General features: G+C 45.6%; 6 protein-coding genes across 6 annotated transcripts; 2 read left to right on the forward strand and 4 right to left on the reverse strand.

The window, feature by feature from the left end:
* Window positions 1-6: 6 nt before the first annotated feature.
* P153DRAFT_423820 (ketoacyl-synt-domain-containing protein) lies at window positions 7-5,624 on the reverse strand. The gene is made up of 7 exons (XM_033672452.1): window positions 3,760-5,624; window positions 3,648-3,720; window positions 3,509-3,611; window positions 3,365-3,478; window positions 3,258-3,334; window positions 3,044-3,218; window positions 7-3,004 (listed from the first exon to the last, which is right to left on the reverse strand). The coding sequence occupies exons 1-7, from the start codon at window positions 5,468-5,470 to the stop codon at window positions 170-172; spliced, it is 5,088 nt and encodes a 1,695-aa protein (XP_033523039.1). The 5' UTR covers window positions 5,471-5,624; the 3' UTR covers window positions 7-169.
* Window positions 5,625-6,969: 1,345 nt separating this feature from the next.
* On the reverse strand, window positions 6,970-7,353 carry P153DRAFT_386764 (uncharacterized protein; the record flags this gene model as incomplete). Its single annotated transcript, XM_033670568.1, has 1 exon — window positions 6,970-7,353. One exon carries the CDS (start codon window positions 7,351-7,353, stop codon window positions 6,970-6,972), a length of 384 nt encoding a protein of 127 aa, XP_033523040.1.
* A 115-nt stretch (window positions 7,354-7,468) lies between these two features.
* On the reverse strand, window positions 7,469-8,758 carry P153DRAFT_367745 (uncharacterized protein). Its single transcript, XM_033668350.1, has one exon. The coding sequence runs from the start codon at window positions 8,423-8,425 to the stop codon at window positions 7,820-7,822; it is 606 nt and encodes a 201-aa protein (XP_033523041.1). The 5' UTR covers window positions 8,426-8,758; the 3' UTR covers window positions 7,469-7,819.
* Window positions 8,759-9,179: 421 nt separating this feature from the next.
* On the forward strand, window positions 9,180-11,034 carry P153DRAFT_423822 (phosphoglycerate mutase-like protein; the record flags this gene model as incomplete). Its single annotated transcript, XM_033672453.1, has 3 exons — window positions 9,180-9,324; window positions 9,417-10,722; window positions 10,787-11,034. 3 exons carry the CDS (start codon window positions 9,180-9,182, stop codon window positions 10,977-10,979), a joined length of 1,644 nt encoding a protein of 547 aa, XP_033523042.1. The 3' UTR covers window positions 10,980-11,034.
* A 437-nt stretch (window positions 11,035-11,471) lies between these two features.
* On the forward strand, window positions 11,472-13,926 carry P153DRAFT_42110 (uncharacterized protein). The gene is made up of 5 exons (XM_033672285.1): window positions 11,472-11,891; window positions 11,944-12,061; window positions 12,111-12,463; window positions 12,514-13,411; window positions 13,467-13,926. The coding sequence occupies exons 1-5, from the start codon at window positions 11,556-11,558 to the stop codon at window positions 13,838-13,840; spliced, it is 2,079 nt and encodes a 692-aa protein (XP_033523043.1). The 5' UTR covers window positions 11,472-11,555; the 3' UTR covers window positions 13,841-13,926.
* An 86-nt stretch (window positions 13,927-14,012) lies between these two features.
* P153DRAFT_376760 (solute carrier family 25 protein) lies at window positions 14,013-14,987 on the reverse strand (the record flags this gene model as incomplete). Its single annotated transcript, XM_033669693.1, has 1 exon — window positions 14,013-14,987. The coding sequence occupies one exon, from the start codon at window positions 14,985-14,987 to the stop codon at window positions 14,013-14,015; it is 975 nt and encodes a 324-aa protein (XP_033523044.1).
* Window positions 14,988-19,260: the final 4,273 nt, after the last annotated feature.

Here is a 19,260-nt window from a genome sequence, read left to right on the forward strand (position 1 = left end):
TAGAGTGAGCGAGGTAGGAAACAAATACGCGAGTACATTGGAAGCGAGCAATGCCCTACCAAACTATCCCCAACGCAAAACAAATCGAAGCCTCAAACCACCATACAATGATTCTAGCCATAGTACAGCCAATATAAAACCAAATGCACACACGGTATATGGAGCAGCATCACTTGCCACTCTCAATCTGCGCGTAAAACCAATCGATCAGATGAATCACTGTAGGGTGGCTCCATGTGAGTGTCGGTGGAACTTTGATACCCATCACCTTCTGCAGCTGTTGACGCAAGGAGACTGTCATCACTGAATCGACGCCTAGGTCTGCGATCGCTGCTCTATCGTCGATATCCTCAATATCAAGATGCAATACTGCGCACAGACACTCGCGGATTTTGAGACTCAGGTCAGCCTTGAGTTCTGGGCCAGATTTCGGTATCGAAGTTGACCCAATCGACAATAGTGAAGACGAAGATGTTGAAGGAGTGAGGACAGGAGCCCGGCGTTGTACGATGTCGTCAATCAAGGGACACGGAGATGGTTCGTTGGCATCAAGGATGCGCGTCCGTGTCACAACAGCATGGTCGGTGTCGTACATGGAAAGATGTTCCCAGGCCTGGAATCCTTCCTCAATGGTAATATCCGTGACACCCTTGTTTTCCAATTCCAATATCAGGTAATCCCAAAACTCTGCAGCCAGACCCATATTCCTCCATGCAGTCCACTGTATTGCTATTGCATTGTCGCCCAACCCACGTCGGTGGATTGCAAGACCATCAAGGAATGCATTGGCAGTTCCATATGAGGATTGCCCAGCTGACCCAACGATCTGACCAATCGAAGAGAAGAGAACGAAAAAATCCAGTGACTTGGGCGGAAATGCGTTGTGGAGTGCCAGCGCACCTTGCACTTTCGGCGCAAGTACACAAGCAAGCGAATCGGATGTCACTTCCTTTATATAATCATATCCTGCGACTCCAGCCGCATGGACGATACCCAAAACAGGGGGGAGGGAAAGCTGATCAAGCCGAGAGAGCATTGTGGTAGAAGCGGAAGGAGATCCAATGTCGAGCGCTATGGCATGAATGGACGCACCCAAACTTTCCAGTTTCTGTATTTTCTCAATGATGACAGCTGCTTGACCAGTAGCACTATGCCAGTCTTTGCGAGGTGGAAGTGGCCGGCGAGAGACCACTACAACTCGCCGCGCGCCCTTCTGGACCAGAAAATCAAGGACTTCTAGCCCAAGATCTCCGAAGCCTCCTGTGACAAGATACGTTCCATGCGGTCGTGGTAGCAGAGCTTTGCTCGAGTCATGTTGTAATTGGTCTTTTACAAATGGTCTCATCCTCGCCACCCGTGGAAGACCATCCTGCATGCGAATCACATCCTGGTCCCGGACATACTTGATTGCCAATAGGGGGAGTACAGTTCCCTCGTTGTCGATCAGACCACCCCAAAGCTCGGGATGCTCTGATGCTGCGATACGTGCGAAGCCGTGCAGCGGGTAGTGTGCGAGTGTAGTCGGTGTCCTTCCTGAGTAGGCCATATCAGTGATGACGAAGAGCCTTGGGCTATTCGGGATGGTCGAGAGAATCTTGAGCAAACTAGCCGTCTCCCATGTGAAGGCATGAGTTGCGGCAGCCACCTGCTCCATCTCTTCGACAACGCCGGGTATGTAGAATACATAGGTATCCTTCTCCGCCAAAATCCTCATCACATGCGGCTTGTATAAGTCTACACTAGAACGTACCGATATCGTATCCCGTGTCTGGAGTTGTAGACTACTGGCGTGTTTGTCGGCTATCTGACTGTCCGTAGCGACAAGAACCACATGCGTCAATGAAAGCGGTGTTTCAGCGAACTTGGGTGGCACCCAAGCAATTTGATGCACAAGTGTGTCCACACCTTTGCTTTTCTCGTCTACGGCCTCCACGTCTGAGAATCTCATCCCCTCTAGTTTGGCCAACAGTCGTCCCTCTTCATCCAACACACTGATATCTACCCGTAAGTTCTGATCTTCGCTCATTTCCTCGATGAAAAGCCAGCCGATCTTTGGTGGAGTCATATCTGAGAGAAAGAGCACTCGATCGATACCGCTCACGATGCGCAGTCGGACGCTCTTGAAGAATATGGACGATCCAACAGAGGTGGCAGCATCAAGGAAAGGTGCCCATGAGACTTTGTTCCATGACATCGTTTGAGAAACAGGATCCATATCCATCTTGACTAGCATCTCTTTTTCATCACCGAAATGCTCCAAGACAGCCCATGGGAAAGCAATCCCGGAAACTCCGATCTTCTGGAGATAGTCCCATGCAAAGTTGTTTGATAACTGAGTATGAAGACGTGCCTTGATATTGGAGATGGAGTGTTGAATTTGATATGGAGCCATGTCGACTGTGCTAAATTCCGCAGTGCTATGCTCAACCCAGGTATGTTCAAAATCGTCGCTGTCTAGTATTCTCTTGGGGTTACTGAGCCGGGAGTACATATAAATTTTGTTACACTTGGTAACGACTTGAACTTCGCGCTCATCTGCTGTCATGGGTAACGGAATACGGAGCTTCAGATTGTCGATAATCGAAGCTTCGGTTGCGCGATGAAATGTGTTGCAGTATACAGCAGCCGGAATGATCTCCGTCCCATCAAGTGGATGCGTCAACGGATATGGTTTCGATGTATCATTCAGAGTTGTGGTCCAAATCTTCATATCACTTCCTGCGACATCTTTCACCCCACCAAGCAATGTGTGCATGTCAATATCATGTTGTCGAGTATCGGTGAGTGGTACAGTTGAGATAGTTTTCCAGTATGGCTTGTGAACCCATGGCGTGTTTGGTACTAATACAGACCATGGAGAAGCTCCTAGCTGGATACGAAAGTCGACCTGCGCCCCTAGAGTATAGAGGTATGAGACTGCGTGTAAAATCTCGAGTTCTGTGGGTATATCACGTCGCATAAGCCCGAAAGCAGCGGACTCTTCGATAGACCGAGCGGCGAGAGTCTCGGCAATAGAATGCGAGACAATTGGATGGCTCGACACTTCTAAAAATATCCGATACCCATCCTCCAGGGCGGCATCGATGGCATCCTCGAGCAGCACGGGAGCAACCATGTTTTGTATCCAATACCCTGTGTTTCTGGGCGCCATAGTCCGCGCGTCTAGATGTGATGTTGAGTATATTGGGATTTCCGCTGGTCGTGGGTTCATCTCTCGCCTCAGAGATTCCTGCAGAGGAACGACAAGAGATTCTAACATCGGAGAATGGAAAGCGATGTCGGTTTGAATTTTCCAAGTTTTCACGCCTCGTCGCCCAGCATCTTCCACATAATCCTGCAATGCTGCTTTTGTTCCACTGACGACACAAGAAAATGGCGAGGACTTTATGGCAGCAACAACATCTGTCTTCTTCTCAAGCTCCTGTGCAACTTGCGCGAATGGTAGATTCACGAGGGCCATCGCCCCTTGTCCTTGCACCTGTGCGTATAACCTCGCTCGTCGAGACACTACAACAGCGCCTTCTTCCATTGTGAGACAACCAGCGGTCACGGCTGCCGCGATCTCGCCAACTGAGTGTCCAATAACTGCTTGAGGCGAAACACCCTTCGACCTGAGCAGGTGGGCGAGTCCGACCTGCACAGCGTACGTGAGAATTTGGATTCTATCGGAGCCACCGAGATCACCCCTCTCCAAGGCTTCTAAAACAGAGAATCCTGCCTCTCGTTGAATTCTGTCGTCCAGCGTCGAGATTACCTGACGAAAGATGACGTTGTGCAAGAGTTCTTTGCCCATGTTGGGCCATTGCGCTCCATGACCCGAGAACACCCACACGACGCCTCTTCGATTCGTATTCCCTATGATTCGATTGTTGACAGTGCATCGGTCTTGCTTGCCTTGTGCGAAATTTGTAAGAGCGCGGATAGCTTCTTCGTGGTTGGCGACTACAAATACTGCCCTGTAGTCATGAGCTGCACGGCGTTGAGAGAGCGTCCTTGCAATAGCAGTCAGATCCTCCGATCTTCCTTCAGCGGACAGCCACGATGCTAGCGTACTCGCATGACCAACAAGTCGTTTTTCTTGATGTGCCGACAATACAAGCGGGATGAGTACTTCAGTTGCCGTGTTAAGTTGATCGCACTTCTCTTCAGAAGTATGGTAGACCGGCGTTTGTTCGATGATTGCGTGACAGACGCTGCCTCCATATCCATAACAACAAACTGCTGCTCGCCGCGGGCCGTTACCCTGAGGCCAACTTCCTGCTTCTCGCACGACTTCTAGACCACTCGTCTCCCACTCAATTTTGGAGTTGAGATTCTCGAGTAAAGCCTGCGGCGCCAACTCTCCCTTCTGTACAGTCATCACCGTCTTAACAAAGCCAATCGCACCTGCCGCTGCCTCAAGATGTCCCACGTTGGGTTTGATACTTCCGATGAAGCAGGGTAGATCTCTGGCTCGTCCGGTGCCGTATACTTTGGCAATCGCGTCTATCTCCGTAGGATCGCCGAGAGATGTTGATGTTGCGTGAGCTTCGACATATCCGATGGTCAAAGGATCGATATCTCCAGACCGTAGGAGTGCCTGTCGTCCTACCATCTCTTGTGCCTTTGCATTGGGTGCCATGATGCCATTCGTCTTGCCGTCTTGCGCCGAGGCGGTGCCTTTCAGAACAGCGAGGATGTTGTCATTATCTGCCATTGCGGAACTGAGGCGTTTGAGCACAACAACTGCACCACCCTCGCCTCGTGCATAACCACATGCTGCTTCGTCGAACGATCGACATACACCCTCAGTGCTCAGAGCGCCAGCCTTTTGAAGCATATGTGACAACCCTGGTGCACAAATGACATTGACACCACCGCAGATGGCCACATTGCTCTCTCCTGATACAATAGCTTGACGAGCCAGGTGTATGGCTATAAGTGAGCTTGCGCACGCCGCGTCAACAGCTGTACTGGGCCCTTGAAGATCTAGATGATATGAGATCCTGTTCGGAATGCCGTGAGCTGCGGTACCAATGCCAGTCCAGGCCTCGATGCTTGGCAGATCTTCCATCAACATGCGAGAGTAGTCGTCTGAGTCAACGCCCATGTACACAGCTGTGTCACTCTTCGCAAGACGCTTCAGATCGATGCCTGCGTGTTCCAGTGCTTCCACGGTCAACTCCAGTGCTAAGCGATGATGTGGATCCATCAGCTCGGCCTCCTTGGGGGAGATACCGAAAAACGCTGCATCAAAGTGCTCTAGGTTGTCCAAGAAATAGCCTTTGCGGATGATGTTCTTGAGAATCTTGACATTTCGTGGATCCCGCTGGAGCCATGGTTCCCATCGTTGAGAGGGCACCTCTCCAGAGGCCTGCTTCTGATCAAGTAGAAACTTCCAGAGTTGTTCAGGGGTATCGTTTCCACCAGCAGTGCGGCAAGACAAGCCCACAATAGCAACGTCTTCAACAAAACTCTGTTGAGCCATCATGAGATGGTTGGATTGTATAGGGTGTGAGCGAGTTGCGCTCGAAACAACAAGCTATATGGGGTTTAGAGAAAGACTTCAAGAAATAGTCTCAAGAGAATCAAGTCAGGGTAACAATGGTAATGTGGTTGTTGTTCAGATTTGCAGTCAACCTTCCTTTTATACTGTGAAATGGTATAACGACCTACCAGTGAAGTGGCTTTTCGGGCGGTAAATCCAGACGAACTAACTGTAGCAGCATAGATTCGAGTGGCGGGTTCAAGTCAAACACGGAACAAGTATAGGCGATACAATCGCGGCACAGTGTTACTAGGAACCATCCGGAGATCCCTAGGTGCGAACGGCGACCCTTAGTAACGCCTTAGATTCTACGAATGATAGAGCACAGCGAGAACACTTCCTCGGATTTCCATGAAGCCACCACCGTCGTGAGTGACCCATTGGATTGTTTGGGATGTCGAGTATGCCTCCCCGGCGGTAAAAAGAAAGCCAAGAACACGAGAAAAGTTGATCTATCATTGCATTATCCAAGCCAACCTAGACCCACAACCGGTGGTGTTGCTTCAAGCCGAAGGTCATGGATAGAAGTATGGTTAAAACATTCTTCATGTCTATGGTTGAATCTCCTATGCAGTTTCTGGAATCGTTCGGGTCGACCAGATTTGCTGCATGGAGGTTAGAATACACAAGCTCAGACAACACCATATGCCTATGTATGATGTAAGACTAGGTTGTAGACATGCAGGCAAGAGCGAGCACATGCTTTTCGAGGGCTTGCCGGAACAGGAATAGATCGTACCAATTATCCGTATACGGCGCGGAAAATTGTTACATGCAATGCGGCGAGGTATTGCCGCCGCGTGGAAGCCTAGGGCTGATTGGCAAGGGATCGCCAAGTTGGGGGTAAGGGTTCTTACCGCGCGTATAACTGTTATCTTGCCCGAGCCGTCTCGGCGAGAACGAGGTGGCTTTCCATTGTAACACAGCTTTCTCAAATCATTTCGTCAGTGAGCAGTCAACAAGACAAGACTCGCATGTCGAGATAGCGATAGGAGGTGAATGAAACTAACGGGGGAAACAGTTTGATATACGATAGCCATGTATTCTAAAGTGCTAGCCTCGATCTCGGCCTCCAGGCGTTTGATGTTTGCTCTCAGGTGTGACGCGTGGTTCCTATCATCGCCGGCACTCTGGGTCGCCGGGAGCGCCGTGTCTTCGAAAGCCAGTAGAGGAGATGTTGTGCACCACACCAACATCCGCTATCATCTTCACATTCGTATGTAAGACGCACAGAAACACCTCCACCCCCACAGCGAAAGCAGCGCTGAAGGCAGGGTTTCTGTCTGGCGTCCTTACCACCCGTCGACGACCATACTCGCTTGCTGACATGCGCTGTTTCGCTTGATGTCGCGCCGTTGGGTTAGGGGCAAAGCCACTACTCTCTCAACGCTGAGTTACGATTTAGACCAGTTTATGTTACCACTGGTCAGCGAGTATGATATCTAGGCGGGCATGTACATGTGCACCCCGGATGCTGGGCTTGATCTTGGCTTGTTGGATGAGGAAGGAGGCATGAAGGCGCCGGCCAGCTTCCTGTACCTGGGCCAAATTGGGGATAACGATTTGAACGGAGGCGGTTTGTCTAGTGGGTCTTTGCGGAGTATTTTTGATGTTGAGATGCCATTCAACCCTGGACGTGTACGTTGGTAGGACTGCATGATGGCAGAGGAATTGTGTGACCAGACATCAGAGTCGGTTGAGGTCATGTCGAGAGTTGTGTTCGAAAGGCGGTCGCACGCGCAGTATTTGACCAAAGCAATGTCCGGGTGACTGGTGGTCTGAGCGTGAACCAAACTCTGTAATCCAATGATCACGACGCGCTTCATAGTAAAGTGCCAGCCGAAGATTCAAGAAGACTGTCGGACAACTGAAAAAGCAGCACGTAAGCTATGTCCTCCGCGGCTCTTAAAACCAGAGAACTAGACAATTAAAATAGACAACAGTGCACGCACAACCCATATTGCAAGGAATGTTGGCGCAAGATTCCCACGCTAGACTTAGTAGTAGTTGTCAAGCTGTTGTATGATTTCGTTGCACCTTGGTTCCTAGTACTTCGATTGACCGAGAAGAAGGCTCCAAGACAGGCTAGTCGGCAGCGTGCTATGGATCAGATTTGGAAAATAGAGCTGCCCTAGGTCCACCAACCTATGGAATGTGTCTGGGTGAAGATACCCTCTACCAAAAATGTAGTCCATGGCCAAGGATGCTACATACGCCAGACGCCTTGCAATGCACACGCTCAATGAATACCCCATAAACTAGCCTTTATCCTCAAACTTGCGTGTACAAAGCTCATGCTGCGTTCTTCCTCCTTTCAATCTCGTCTTTCAACTGTACCAAGTCTTGTTCTGTAGCCTCAAACTCCAGGCCCTGTTTGACCCAATGGTCCGCTTCGTCTAGCCTCCCCATCTCAAGCAGACACTTTCCCCTCCTCCACCAGCCCTTGGCATTACCCACCTTCTTCATCTCGACGCTCGCCTCGGCATCGACGGCGCCCTCGGCCCAGAGCTGCTGTGCCATGCTCGCCTGCGCGCGGTTGCTCAGCAGACTCGACAGCTCCTCCCTCACAAGGCCCGAAGGTTCCCAGTGTGGGCGACCTAGGGCCATGTCGATAGCGAGGGTGTAGAGCTTGACGGCCTGGGCGGGGCTGCCTTTGCGGAACTCGGCGTTACCGGACTCGCGCAGCTTGCCAATCTGGGCGGAGCGCTTGGGGTTGACGGGGACTGGTGGCGGAGGCGTGCCCGTCGGTGTTTCGACGCTCAGGAGGCCGCGGTGCAGAGTGTTTAGGGCGTCGAGCTCGGCGACCAGTGCGTTGCCTAAGTCACTTGTTGCCGCGACGGCTTTTGTGGAAGGGTCCATTTCGAGCGGGAGGAGCGTGAAGACGTCGGGAGACTCCATGACGGGCGAGTCTTGTCGGATGTTGGAACGGCGGGGGTCTGGACGTGAACCGGGAGCTGTGCCTAGAGGGAATGTGTAGGACTTGGTGATGCGATGCGATGTGGAAGCCCGAGATGTGGACACTTGTCAAACACACGTGACGATTATCTCTAATCACCTGACCCATGGTCGCACCCTCTTCTCGGTTCAACGTGAAAGCCGGAAGTAGGCTGCGTTCTCCCTAGCTCCAAAATGCAGCAAACCCACAGGCATCACAGCTACACGTGGAGCGGGGAAGGTACCCACTTGCAGAGATGGTGACGCAACTCTTCGGTGACTCTCTGTAGGTAGTTGTTAAACTGCCGGAAGACTTCATTGGAGCTTGGTTCCAGATTTCCCACGGGAACAAGAGCTTCCTCCTGTTACATTGGCATGGGCAAGGACTATTTCAAGCTTCCGTCCAGGGCCCATTCCTTGACGACATCCTGTTATTCAGAAGACTGGTAATGATGCCGCTTGTATCATTACCTCTCCCCTACTTGATAGTCTATCCCTGCCCTATCTTGATGTGTGCAGTCTGCACATGCGGACAGCTTCTCATCCGATTGGCCAATCTGGCTCCCATGTATGGCTGCAACGGGCTGGCAAGCTGCATGGCACTCCCGAACAGATAAAATTCATCGCGCCAGCGTATAAAATGCGCCTTTGCGCCCATCTTTGCTGGGCAAAAGCTTGATGCAGCTTGGCTATACTTTGTATTCTCCCCGACATCGACATGAGAGTGCAAGCATCTCCGATCGCGTGGGCAACCGCGACCACCCTTCTAGCACTCGTTTCCCGGACTGGAGCAGCGCCCACAACAATCCAGGCGGCACCCTTCGCCGGTTCATCCAGTGCTGATGTTTTTCCACCTTCGGGTAGTAAGTATTGTCCAGTGTATCGCAAGAGCATGTCACGGCTGGTTGCTGATCTGCGTCCATAGCTGCGGCCAACTCTCAACTCTTTCCTCCAGAATCTAAAGTTGGATTCCCTGGACCAACGCCCACGGGAGTAGAGCCTGCAGCTATACAGACAGCCAAGGCATATCCGTACAATGACGGCAATGCCAATCATTTTCCTCTGATTCAACCGCAACCGTATGACAATGATGCCGGGTCCAACTTTGATATCAGCAAGTACTGGGGTAATCTCTCTCCATGGTATTCTCTACGATCTTCCGACTACGGCTTATCTCAGGCGAGTCCACTTGCACCAGAAGGCTGCGAAGTCACCCAGATGCATCTCCTCTACCGACACGGAGCTAGATATCCAACCAGCGGCGCAGCACCTAGCACATTTGCTCAAAAGATTGCAAACTCTACCAAGACTGGACTTACCTTCTCAGGCGAGCTTGCGTTTCTGAGCACCTGGACCTACAAGCTCGGTGCGGAGCTCCTTACGCCCTTTGGACGTAGCCAGAACTTCCTCTTGGGGGTCGAATACCGCCAGCTCTACGGACATCTTTTGAATAACTTCACTGCTGCCAAAACAATTCCAGTGTTCCGAACCGAGTCCCAGGACCGTATGGTCAAAACTGCCGAAAATTTTGCGGCTGGTTTCTTTGGTGTGCCGGAATATATGGACCAGGTTAACATCGAGATACTCGTTGAATCGATAGGAGTCAATAATTCGGGTGCTTCGTACGACGTTTGCCCGAATTCTAACATCGCCAGCAGGGGCAGCATCGGAAGCACTGTAGCTTCACGTTTCGCCGCCAATGCCTTCAACAGCACGATTAATCGGCTCCAGACGCAGGCCAGCGGTATCACTTTCACCTCCACCGACGCCATTGCGATGCTCCAAATGTGCTCGTATGAGACTCACGCTCTTGGATATTCGGCCTTTTGCAACCTCTTCACAGAGGAGGATTTCTTGAACTACGAATACTACTACGACTTGAGTTTCTACTACAACAACGGACCTGGTTCCCCAGTATCGGCTGCCCAAGGTAAAGGCTACCTGGATGAGTATCTAGGTCGTTTCACTGGGAATTACCCGTCCGCAAATTCTGCTTTGAACCAAACCTTTGACAACACATCTACCTATTTCCCTCTCAGCCAGTCTATCTATGCGGATGCAACACATGAAGTTGTTCTACTGGATGCTCTTGTTGCCTTCAATTTAACAGCTTTGTTCGATGGCCCTCCTCTGAGCGCTGGTGGGAACCGTATGCAGAACACCTTTGTGGCTAGCAAGCTTGTCCCATTCGCGACGCACTTCACCACTCAGGTTCTTTCCTGCCCAGCCTACACTCCAACTAAGCAGATAAGATTCATCGTGTAAGTTCCATTCTACTTTTCTTCGACACCTCAATCGTTTTCCGATTCTAAGTTCAATATCCAGTAATGACGCCGTTGTACCGATCAATGAGTCTCATCCCGGATGTCCCACAGATCCAGATGGGCTTTGCTCTTTCGATACTGTTGTCTCGGTCCTCCAAAAACGAAGCGCCGAGATTGATTTCGACTACGATTGCTTCGGCAATTATACTGCTTCGGCTGGTTCCAACTATAATGGCAGGGCTCCTAGAGGTTAGGTGAAGATGGACAGTCTCATAGTAGTGCGGTGGGATATCAAAGGCTCGAACCACGCATGGTACACTATCGATCGTGCAAGTCGGCGTATGCCTTTCTTTGTCATGATGGAACTCATGCTTAATAGCCGTGTGCGTTCCTAACTCAGCGACTGAAGTCAAAAAAATCTCCAGCTTGTTTCTCCCATATTTGTATGTCCGTGTTGAAAGTTTCCCTGTCCTCCTTATACGTAATCTAGGAGTGAGATCCGTGCATAAGAAAAGCGACGGCTTTGATGCTGACGCCGGGCTATGATGGATGTCTAAAAGAATATTAACGTGCATGCATGAAGTGGGGAACGCTAACCCAGGAAGGGTGCTATATCGCGAACAAGCTCTTATCGTCCGGATATGAGCTTCGATTAACATAACGAATTGTTTTGCAGTAACGTCAAGGGAGTTCGCGAGTGATTTCGAACATATCTGCCGTGCAAAAACTTCTTGGCTTTGTAGATTTAAAAAGCACCGCATCCACCGTCGGTAGCTACGGGACTTTACATAACACCCCGCTTCACTCTACGATTTACCTCCAACTACGCAATGGCACTCGACCGTCTCAAGCAAGCAGCTTTCCACCTGGCTGGTCATGGAGAGCTCCCACACCCGTTTGACCCGCTTTCCGAGTCGGAGATTGAACAGGCGGTTGCGATTGTTCGCAAACAGAACAACAACGTCTTCTTCAACACAGTCACGTTGTGGGAACCGCGTAAGGTGGAGATGATGCAATGGATGAAGGATGTCGAGCATACGCCTCGACCACATCGAGTTGCTGATGTAGTATGCATTGGCAGAGGAAGCAAAGTTTATGATGCGACCGTAGACTTGAATGAGGAGAAGATTGTCAGTTGGGAACAAATGGACGGGGTACAGCCTCTGGTCAGTCGACGAGAAGCATCTTGAGGATGTCAAAACACTAAGTCGATGACAGATTACTATGGAAGATCTGCAAATTGTTGAGAGCATTGTGCGAAAAGATCCGAAGGTCATCGAACAATGCGGTATCATCGGTATTCCGCCAGAAGATATGCACAAGGTGTACTGCGATCGTAAGTACGTGCATGACCACGTTATTGCATCTCAATTGACACAGACCAGCTTGGACGATCGGTTACGACGAGCGATTCGGTAACAATGTCCGCCTACAGCAAGCCCTCATGTACTATCGCCCACATGTCGATGATAGCCAATACACCTATCCACTTGATTTCTGTCCGATTTACAACTCCGACACGCAGGAAATCGTTCACATTGACGTACCTCCCGTCAGAAGACCACTCAATACCGCATCACCCAACAATTACCATGCGGCCGCAATCGAGAAGGAGGGCGGGTTTCGCACCGATTTGAAGCCAATCAACATCACGCAACCCGAAGGAGTCTCATTCTCTGTGGATGGCAGATACATCAGTTGGGCCAACTGGAAATTCCATGTCGGCTTCAATTACCGCGTATAGTTTATTCTCCCAGTATTGGCGAAGGAATGCTGACATGTACACAGGAAGGCATGGTTCTCTCCAACATCACTTTCAATGATAAAGGCACCATCCGAGACACCTTCTGGCGACTTTCACTTGCGGAGATGGTCGTGCCGTACGGAAACCCTGAACACCCTCATCAACGCAAGCACGCCTTTGACTTGGGTGAATACGGTGGCGGGTACATGACTAATTCGCTAAGCCTGGGATGTGATTGTAAAGGTGCGATTCATTACATGGACGCTGCCTTTGTTAATCGAGCTGGTGCTGCGACAACGATCAAGAACGCCATCTGCATCCACGAAGAAGACGCAGGTATTCTCTTCAAGCACACCGACTTTCGTGATGACAGCGTAACTGTAACACGTGCTCGCAAACTCATCGTCTCACACGTCTTCACAGCTGCCAACTACGAGTACTGCGTGTACTGGATTTTCCACCTCGACGGCACGATTCAACTCGAGATCAAGCTGACAGGCATCCTAAACACATACGCCATGAATCCCGGCGAGGATCTGAACGGCTGGGGCACTGAGGTCTATCCCGGCGTGAACGCACACAACCACCAGCATCTATTTTGCTTGCGCGTGGACCCCAATATTGACGGACCAGACAACACCGTCTTCATGGTCGATGCCACGCGCGGCGACGGGGAAGTTGGCAGTGCAGAGAACAAGTACGGGAACGCATTCTATGCCAAGAAAACGAAGCTCAGCAACCCTGAGCAGGCGGCGACCGACTACGATGGGGCCACGAGCAGGACATGGGAAATGTGCAATGAGGGAAAACTGAACCCGTACAGCAAGAAGCCAGTTAGTTACAAGTTAGTGAGTCGGGAGGTCCCCGAGCTGTTGCCAAAGCCGGGCGGATTAGTGTGGAAGAGGGCTGGATTCGCGAGACATGCTGTGCATGTCACAAAGTGTAAGATTGCCGTCTTCATTGAGCATTTCTAGGGTGTCAGGCTAACAGCAATCAGACGACGACGCGCAAATTCATCCAGCCGGTCGTCATGTCCCACAAACCTCTGGCGACCCTTCACAAGGCCTCCCCGCCTGGATTGCTTCGAATCCCACTGCCAACCTCGAAAACACCGATGTTGTTCTCTGGCACACGTTTGGTATTACCCACTTCCCATCTCCCGAGGACTTCCCAATCATGCCTGCCGAGCCGATGACACTGCTTCTGAGGCCGAGGAATTTCTTTACGAGAAACCCGTGTCTCGATATCCCTCCGAGTTACTGTAGTGTGCCTAGTGGTGTGAAGCAGGGCAGCACACTGGTGGACAAGATTAGCAAATTGGCGTTTGGGGACAAGGCACAAGCAAAGACCGAGGATACGTGCTGCAAGTGAACTTGTTCGCCTATGGTGCATAGATCGAGTAGTGTTCATGTAGAGCGTTCATTTGAAACAAGCTCTACCGTCATATATGGTGAATCGATATCAGGTGTTTGAAGTCGACCCTTCGGGTTCCCCGGGCCAACATGAACAAAAGGTTGTCAGACTGATGCAGAAGATTATGTGATTAGTCTTCATCGTGAGCTAGCTCCTCATCGTTTGGAAAGAGCTTGGGCAAGTATAGTTTTGTGTTTTCGTAAACAAGAAAAGTGACGACGGTTGTAGGGATGACGCGAAGTATGTTGGGGATGACGCCCTTGTAGAACGCGAGCAGGCCTTCGTTGCGATACGTTTTCCTCAGGACATCCCAAAGGCCGTTGTATTGTTGGGCAGCATTGAACTGTTGCATCCTGGCACGGATGGGCTGGTAGGGATAGGTGATGGCGCCAGCTAGCAATTTGCTCCCGCCGCTCATGTACACGTACTCCCAGTTGGTCAGCTTGTCCTGGCCGCCGAGCTGCGTGCCTCGTCGCTTCTTCATGTTCTCGTAGATAGAGAACTGCACCGCACCATGCAGGACGCCAAGCGACGAGGGCACGAACCCGGCCCAGAGGCCCTTCAGCCCACGCGTGTTGTAAACGTGGCGGAGGCCGATTCGCATCGTCTTGTAGGCCGAGGGGTGGTTCGCGCCGCGTTCGAGCATGCGCGTCTTGACCACCCAGATAGGATTCGTGCAGGCGCCCGTGAGGAGGCCGGCGGCGATGCTGGCTGAAAAGAAGTCGGCGCTGCCCAGAAGCTCCCCCTCGCTCCTCTGGCGCTGCAGCAGCTCCTTCAGATTCCCGTAGAACAAAAAGTACAAGCCCCAGCCCAAGCTGTTGCCCAAGAGATTCGGCCACAGCCCGCGATACAGTGCCCCGACGCCGCCCTCATCTCTGACGACATTGCGCAGGATGCGAAATGAATCGCCGAGTCGCGGCGGCGTCTGCGTGTTGAGCTGGAGCCGATTCTTGAGAAGATCGAGCGGGTGGGCAGCGAGGCACGACACGACACCTGCGCTAAGCCCCGCCACGCTTTCGATGATCGATGGGGAGAGCGTGCGCCGTGCCTTCTGTGGCTCATCGTCGCTGCTCTCGTGCGCTACCGAGGAAAGTGCGCCAGGCATTGCGGGTGATGATTGTGAGGGAATCGCGGGCGCATTATCGATTGTCGGCGCCAGTTTATAGGTTCCTGTGATCACCGGTCTGTGTGGGCAAGAGGTGTATTATACGGTTGTACTCCTGTGTAGACGTCTCCATGCAGTGTTTGAGGAGAGCTAAATTTCTCTTACCAATCTGTAGCCCATGTCATGGCGCGAATATCGGCACACGACGTCATCCCACTAGACTCCAAAATATACAAGACTGGAAGCAACGTAGCTTACGGAGTATCAGCATCAACGAGTGAATAGATGAGTAAATTAATTTGCTCAAATCATGTTCGAATAACTGAATAATTTTTAGGAACATATGTCTGTAGACAACTAAGGTAGACCAATCGCACTTTCTCAAAGATGATCAAAGATGTTCATCAAATTCGCCCTTTTATCTAATCACTTATGGACGAACGCAGCTCACGAGCAGAGATAGTTGTCGATCCATAGAATGTCATGCTGACAGTAGCCGTCAGATATGTTTTCGAGGACACTAAAAAAGCTGAATCAGAAAACCGAATGATGAAAAAGGTCATCTATGATGTTCGCGTTATCTAGAGTTTTTATAAGCTCGGTCTTCCCAAGGATTTCCTCGGGGATGAGCCGGTCATGTGTCACCAAGGTCTCAACCTGCCTGAGCCGTACCGCATTACAGAGGTGTTGTTCAAGAACACTGAGGTACCGCGTTAGTGTGATTTACATAAGCACTAGGTATTTTATACTGCAGAATTAGGTACATTTACACTTTCTACTGCGTGTAAGTAGATCTAGACTTTGTATATATATACTTAGAAATTTTCCTTTAAATATGCTATTACTAGTACTACTATTAATTATAGTAAACTTACTTAAGCCTGCTCTATCTAAGCTGAAAACCTAACTATTAACATTATCTTATGTTAACACTTATAATAAAGCCTACCTATAAGTTTATCTATAATAAAGCCTACCTATAAGCCTACTTATAAGCTTAATTATAATTAAGCTAGAGTTAATATTATTATTAAACTTAAACTTTAGAATAGAATTAAGCTAAATTCCAATTTAGAATTAAGCTAATAATAGAGCTAATAATAAAGCCTCTAGATAGGCTAGTTAGTAACTTATATAGAGATTGTGTTTTCTTTTTTTAATATATCTAATTTATCTTAGAAACTAAAATAAGTGTTTAATATATAGACTATTTAATGTAAAGTATATTAACCTATTAATACTATATTGTTATTATTAATATAGTCTTTATTCTTTGTTTCTTACTCTATTAATTAATTTAGTAAATTTACCTAATTCTGTTACTAAGTAGATAAAGTAGATATAAAGTATTAACAACTAGTTAATTCCAGCTATAGTATATATAGTAATTATTAAGAAATTATATAATATTAATTATAGGATAATTTTGTATCTTTAAATAACAGAATTTAATAAAGTAGAATAATTAAGCTAAAATAGCTAGTGTTATAAAAAAAGTTTAAATTAGTTTATATACCTAAAGCTAAGTTTATCTAAAAGAGTAATACGTAGAATGTCTATATTATATTAATAAATATAAAGAATTATTATTAAATCTTAGAATATAAACCTTAAAGATTATACAAGATTTTTAAGACAAAGGTATAAAAAGTAAGATAAGAAATAAGTTAGTATTCTATATATACTAAGAGTAAGACTTAATTTATTTTCTTAGAACAATACCTAGTAAAATTCGAAATATAGTAAAGAAGTATAAATTCTCTATATTAGTAATTCTATATATATTAAGGTCTTTTTGTAAAATATAAGAAAGTAAAGTAGTAATTTATTTATAATTTAATTTTAGTAACAGAAACTTAAATTATATTTTTTAGAACTATTATAGTTTATTAACTTATTATAAACGCTAAATTCGATTATAGTTAAAAGTCTTTATAGTCTTAGATATATAGCGTATATATACTTATTATATAATTAGATAGAGATAATAGAGTAAAACTATAGTATAGTAACCTAATATAGAAGCTATTACCTAGCTTTTTAATAATAGATTATATTTAAAAAGGTATATAGTAATAGTATAGGAAAGTAGAATAACTATCTGTTAGTAAGATTCTACCTACTATACTAATAAAGATAAGTGTTTAATAGCCCGGGTTACTATCAATTAGAATTAATATTAGTAATAAAGTCTAGTTTTTATTATTTACTAAAGCTCGGCTATAGTACCTCTTTATATTAATAAGCTTAAATTATAATTTCTTTTCTAGCTTATATATTTTAATTTCTTTACTCTTTTTATCTATCTTTCTATCTATCTATTTATTTATTTACCTACCTATATATTAATACAGCTTATTTTTCTCTATAACTGTAATTAAGCCTAAGTATTAATATTACTCTATTAGCGCAGCCTAGAAGATAAGACACTAAGTCTTATATTAATCTTTTATTAAAAAAATTAAAATAAGTAATTATAGCGTTACTATAGTAATCTCTAAACTTCTAGTAAGATTTCTAAAAACTAAGTTAGGTAGTAAAGACAAACAGAAAGAATTACTATAAGTACACTATAAATAGGTAATTAAGATATAGAATAAATAGGTATATATAAAGTAATTAGATAAATCCTAAGAGTATAAGCTCTAGGGATTTGTAAGTACTATAAACTAGAGCTTTAAGAGTCTTACACTTTTAGCCTAGAAGTTTACTAAAGGTAGGCTAACAGAAGCTTAGATAGAAATACCTATAATAATTACTTAGTATAATAGTAATATATTCTACTAAGGTAATCTAGATGTTTAGCTATACATTCTACCTAGTAAAGGGCTAAAAGTAAAGCTTTATAATATTATAGTTTTACTTTTTTCTATAGAAGTTTATAAAGCTAAGAAAGATTTTATTAATACTTTACTCTTTTAACTTAAGTAGCTGCCTATAAAGTAGTTTAATAATACTATTTTAACCTTAGATAGAAGCTAAATTAAGTAAACTATTTAAATTATATATATTTTTCTTAATAGATAAGATTAGTAGCGGGATTCTAGTATATTTAGAACCTATATACACTATTAGTAGTTCGAGAACTAGTAACTATTAAAGTAATAGTAATAGTAATAGTTATAGAAAAATAGATACTAATAACTTTAAACTAGTATAAACTTTAGCTATATAAAGACTAGTTACTCTAGAGGGCAGAGATTAATATATTACGTTACTATTTTATTTTAGTTAAACACGTATTTTAATTACTTATTAGTTCTTATTATTTATACTAACTATAGCAACTAAAGTTAGACTTAGTCCCCTCTACTTTCTATTACTATTACTATTACTATTACTATTACTATTACTATTATTGCTGTTACTAATACTATTACCCTAATAGTTACTCTTTATCCTGCTAACAGTGTATATAGGTTCTATACCTATATAATTTCAGAACGTATTACTATTATACTAAGTAATACCTTTTATCTTCTTTTACTATCTAGTTAGGTCCTTAAAAATCTAACTAAAGATATCTAAAGTACTATAATAGTATTAGGAATTATACTTAGTAATTTATACCTTATTAGAGTACTATAAGATACAGTACTTAAACGTCTAAGCTTTAGTAATAGTATTAAATTATAGACATATAATCTTAGTTATAGTAAGATAAAATTAAAGATAGAATAGAAGATAGATAAAAAGTATCTAAGCTTTTAAGTATAAAATATCTTTATATATTAGCTTACCTATATAAGCTATTATTACTTAGACCTATTTAAAAGCTACCTATTATAAATTTATTAATACTAGTTTTATTTAAAAGAATTTTTAACTTAGCTATAATTTTTAATATAAATAAAAGTTTAGTTTTAAACTAAACCTAAACTATTAGCTACTTAGGCTTCTAAATATATATCTATACTAGTATATTAAGTTAAATATAACTAGAAGATATAAAAGTAATTTACTACTTAATACTTTTTATATATACTCTTACTAATATTTTCTATATATAAAGAGGCTAGGTTATGGCTTCTTTACTAAGTTACTAGACTAGAATCTTACTGTATTACGTTTATCTGCTTATATAATAAGTAAAAATACGCTATAACTCTAAATTAGTAAGGACTAATAAATAATAAATTTACGTGTAAGATAATAAAATAATTTAAGTTTATTAAATTCCGTTTTATTAAAATAAAAAGTTTATAAAGATTTTCTTTTAATAATAAACTAAATTAATAGAAATTATAGAAACACTTCTATAGTACCTATAAAT

This window comes from Dothidotthia symphoricarpi (assembly GCF_010015815.1).
Source record: "Dothidotthia symphoricarpi CBS 119687 unplaced genomic scaffold P153scaffold_12, whole genome shotgun sequence".
In the NCBI taxonomy this organism is placed as follows: Eukaryota; Fungi; Ascomycota; class Dothideomycetes; order Pleosporales; family Dothidotthiaceae; genus Dothidotthia; species Dothidotthia symphoricarpi.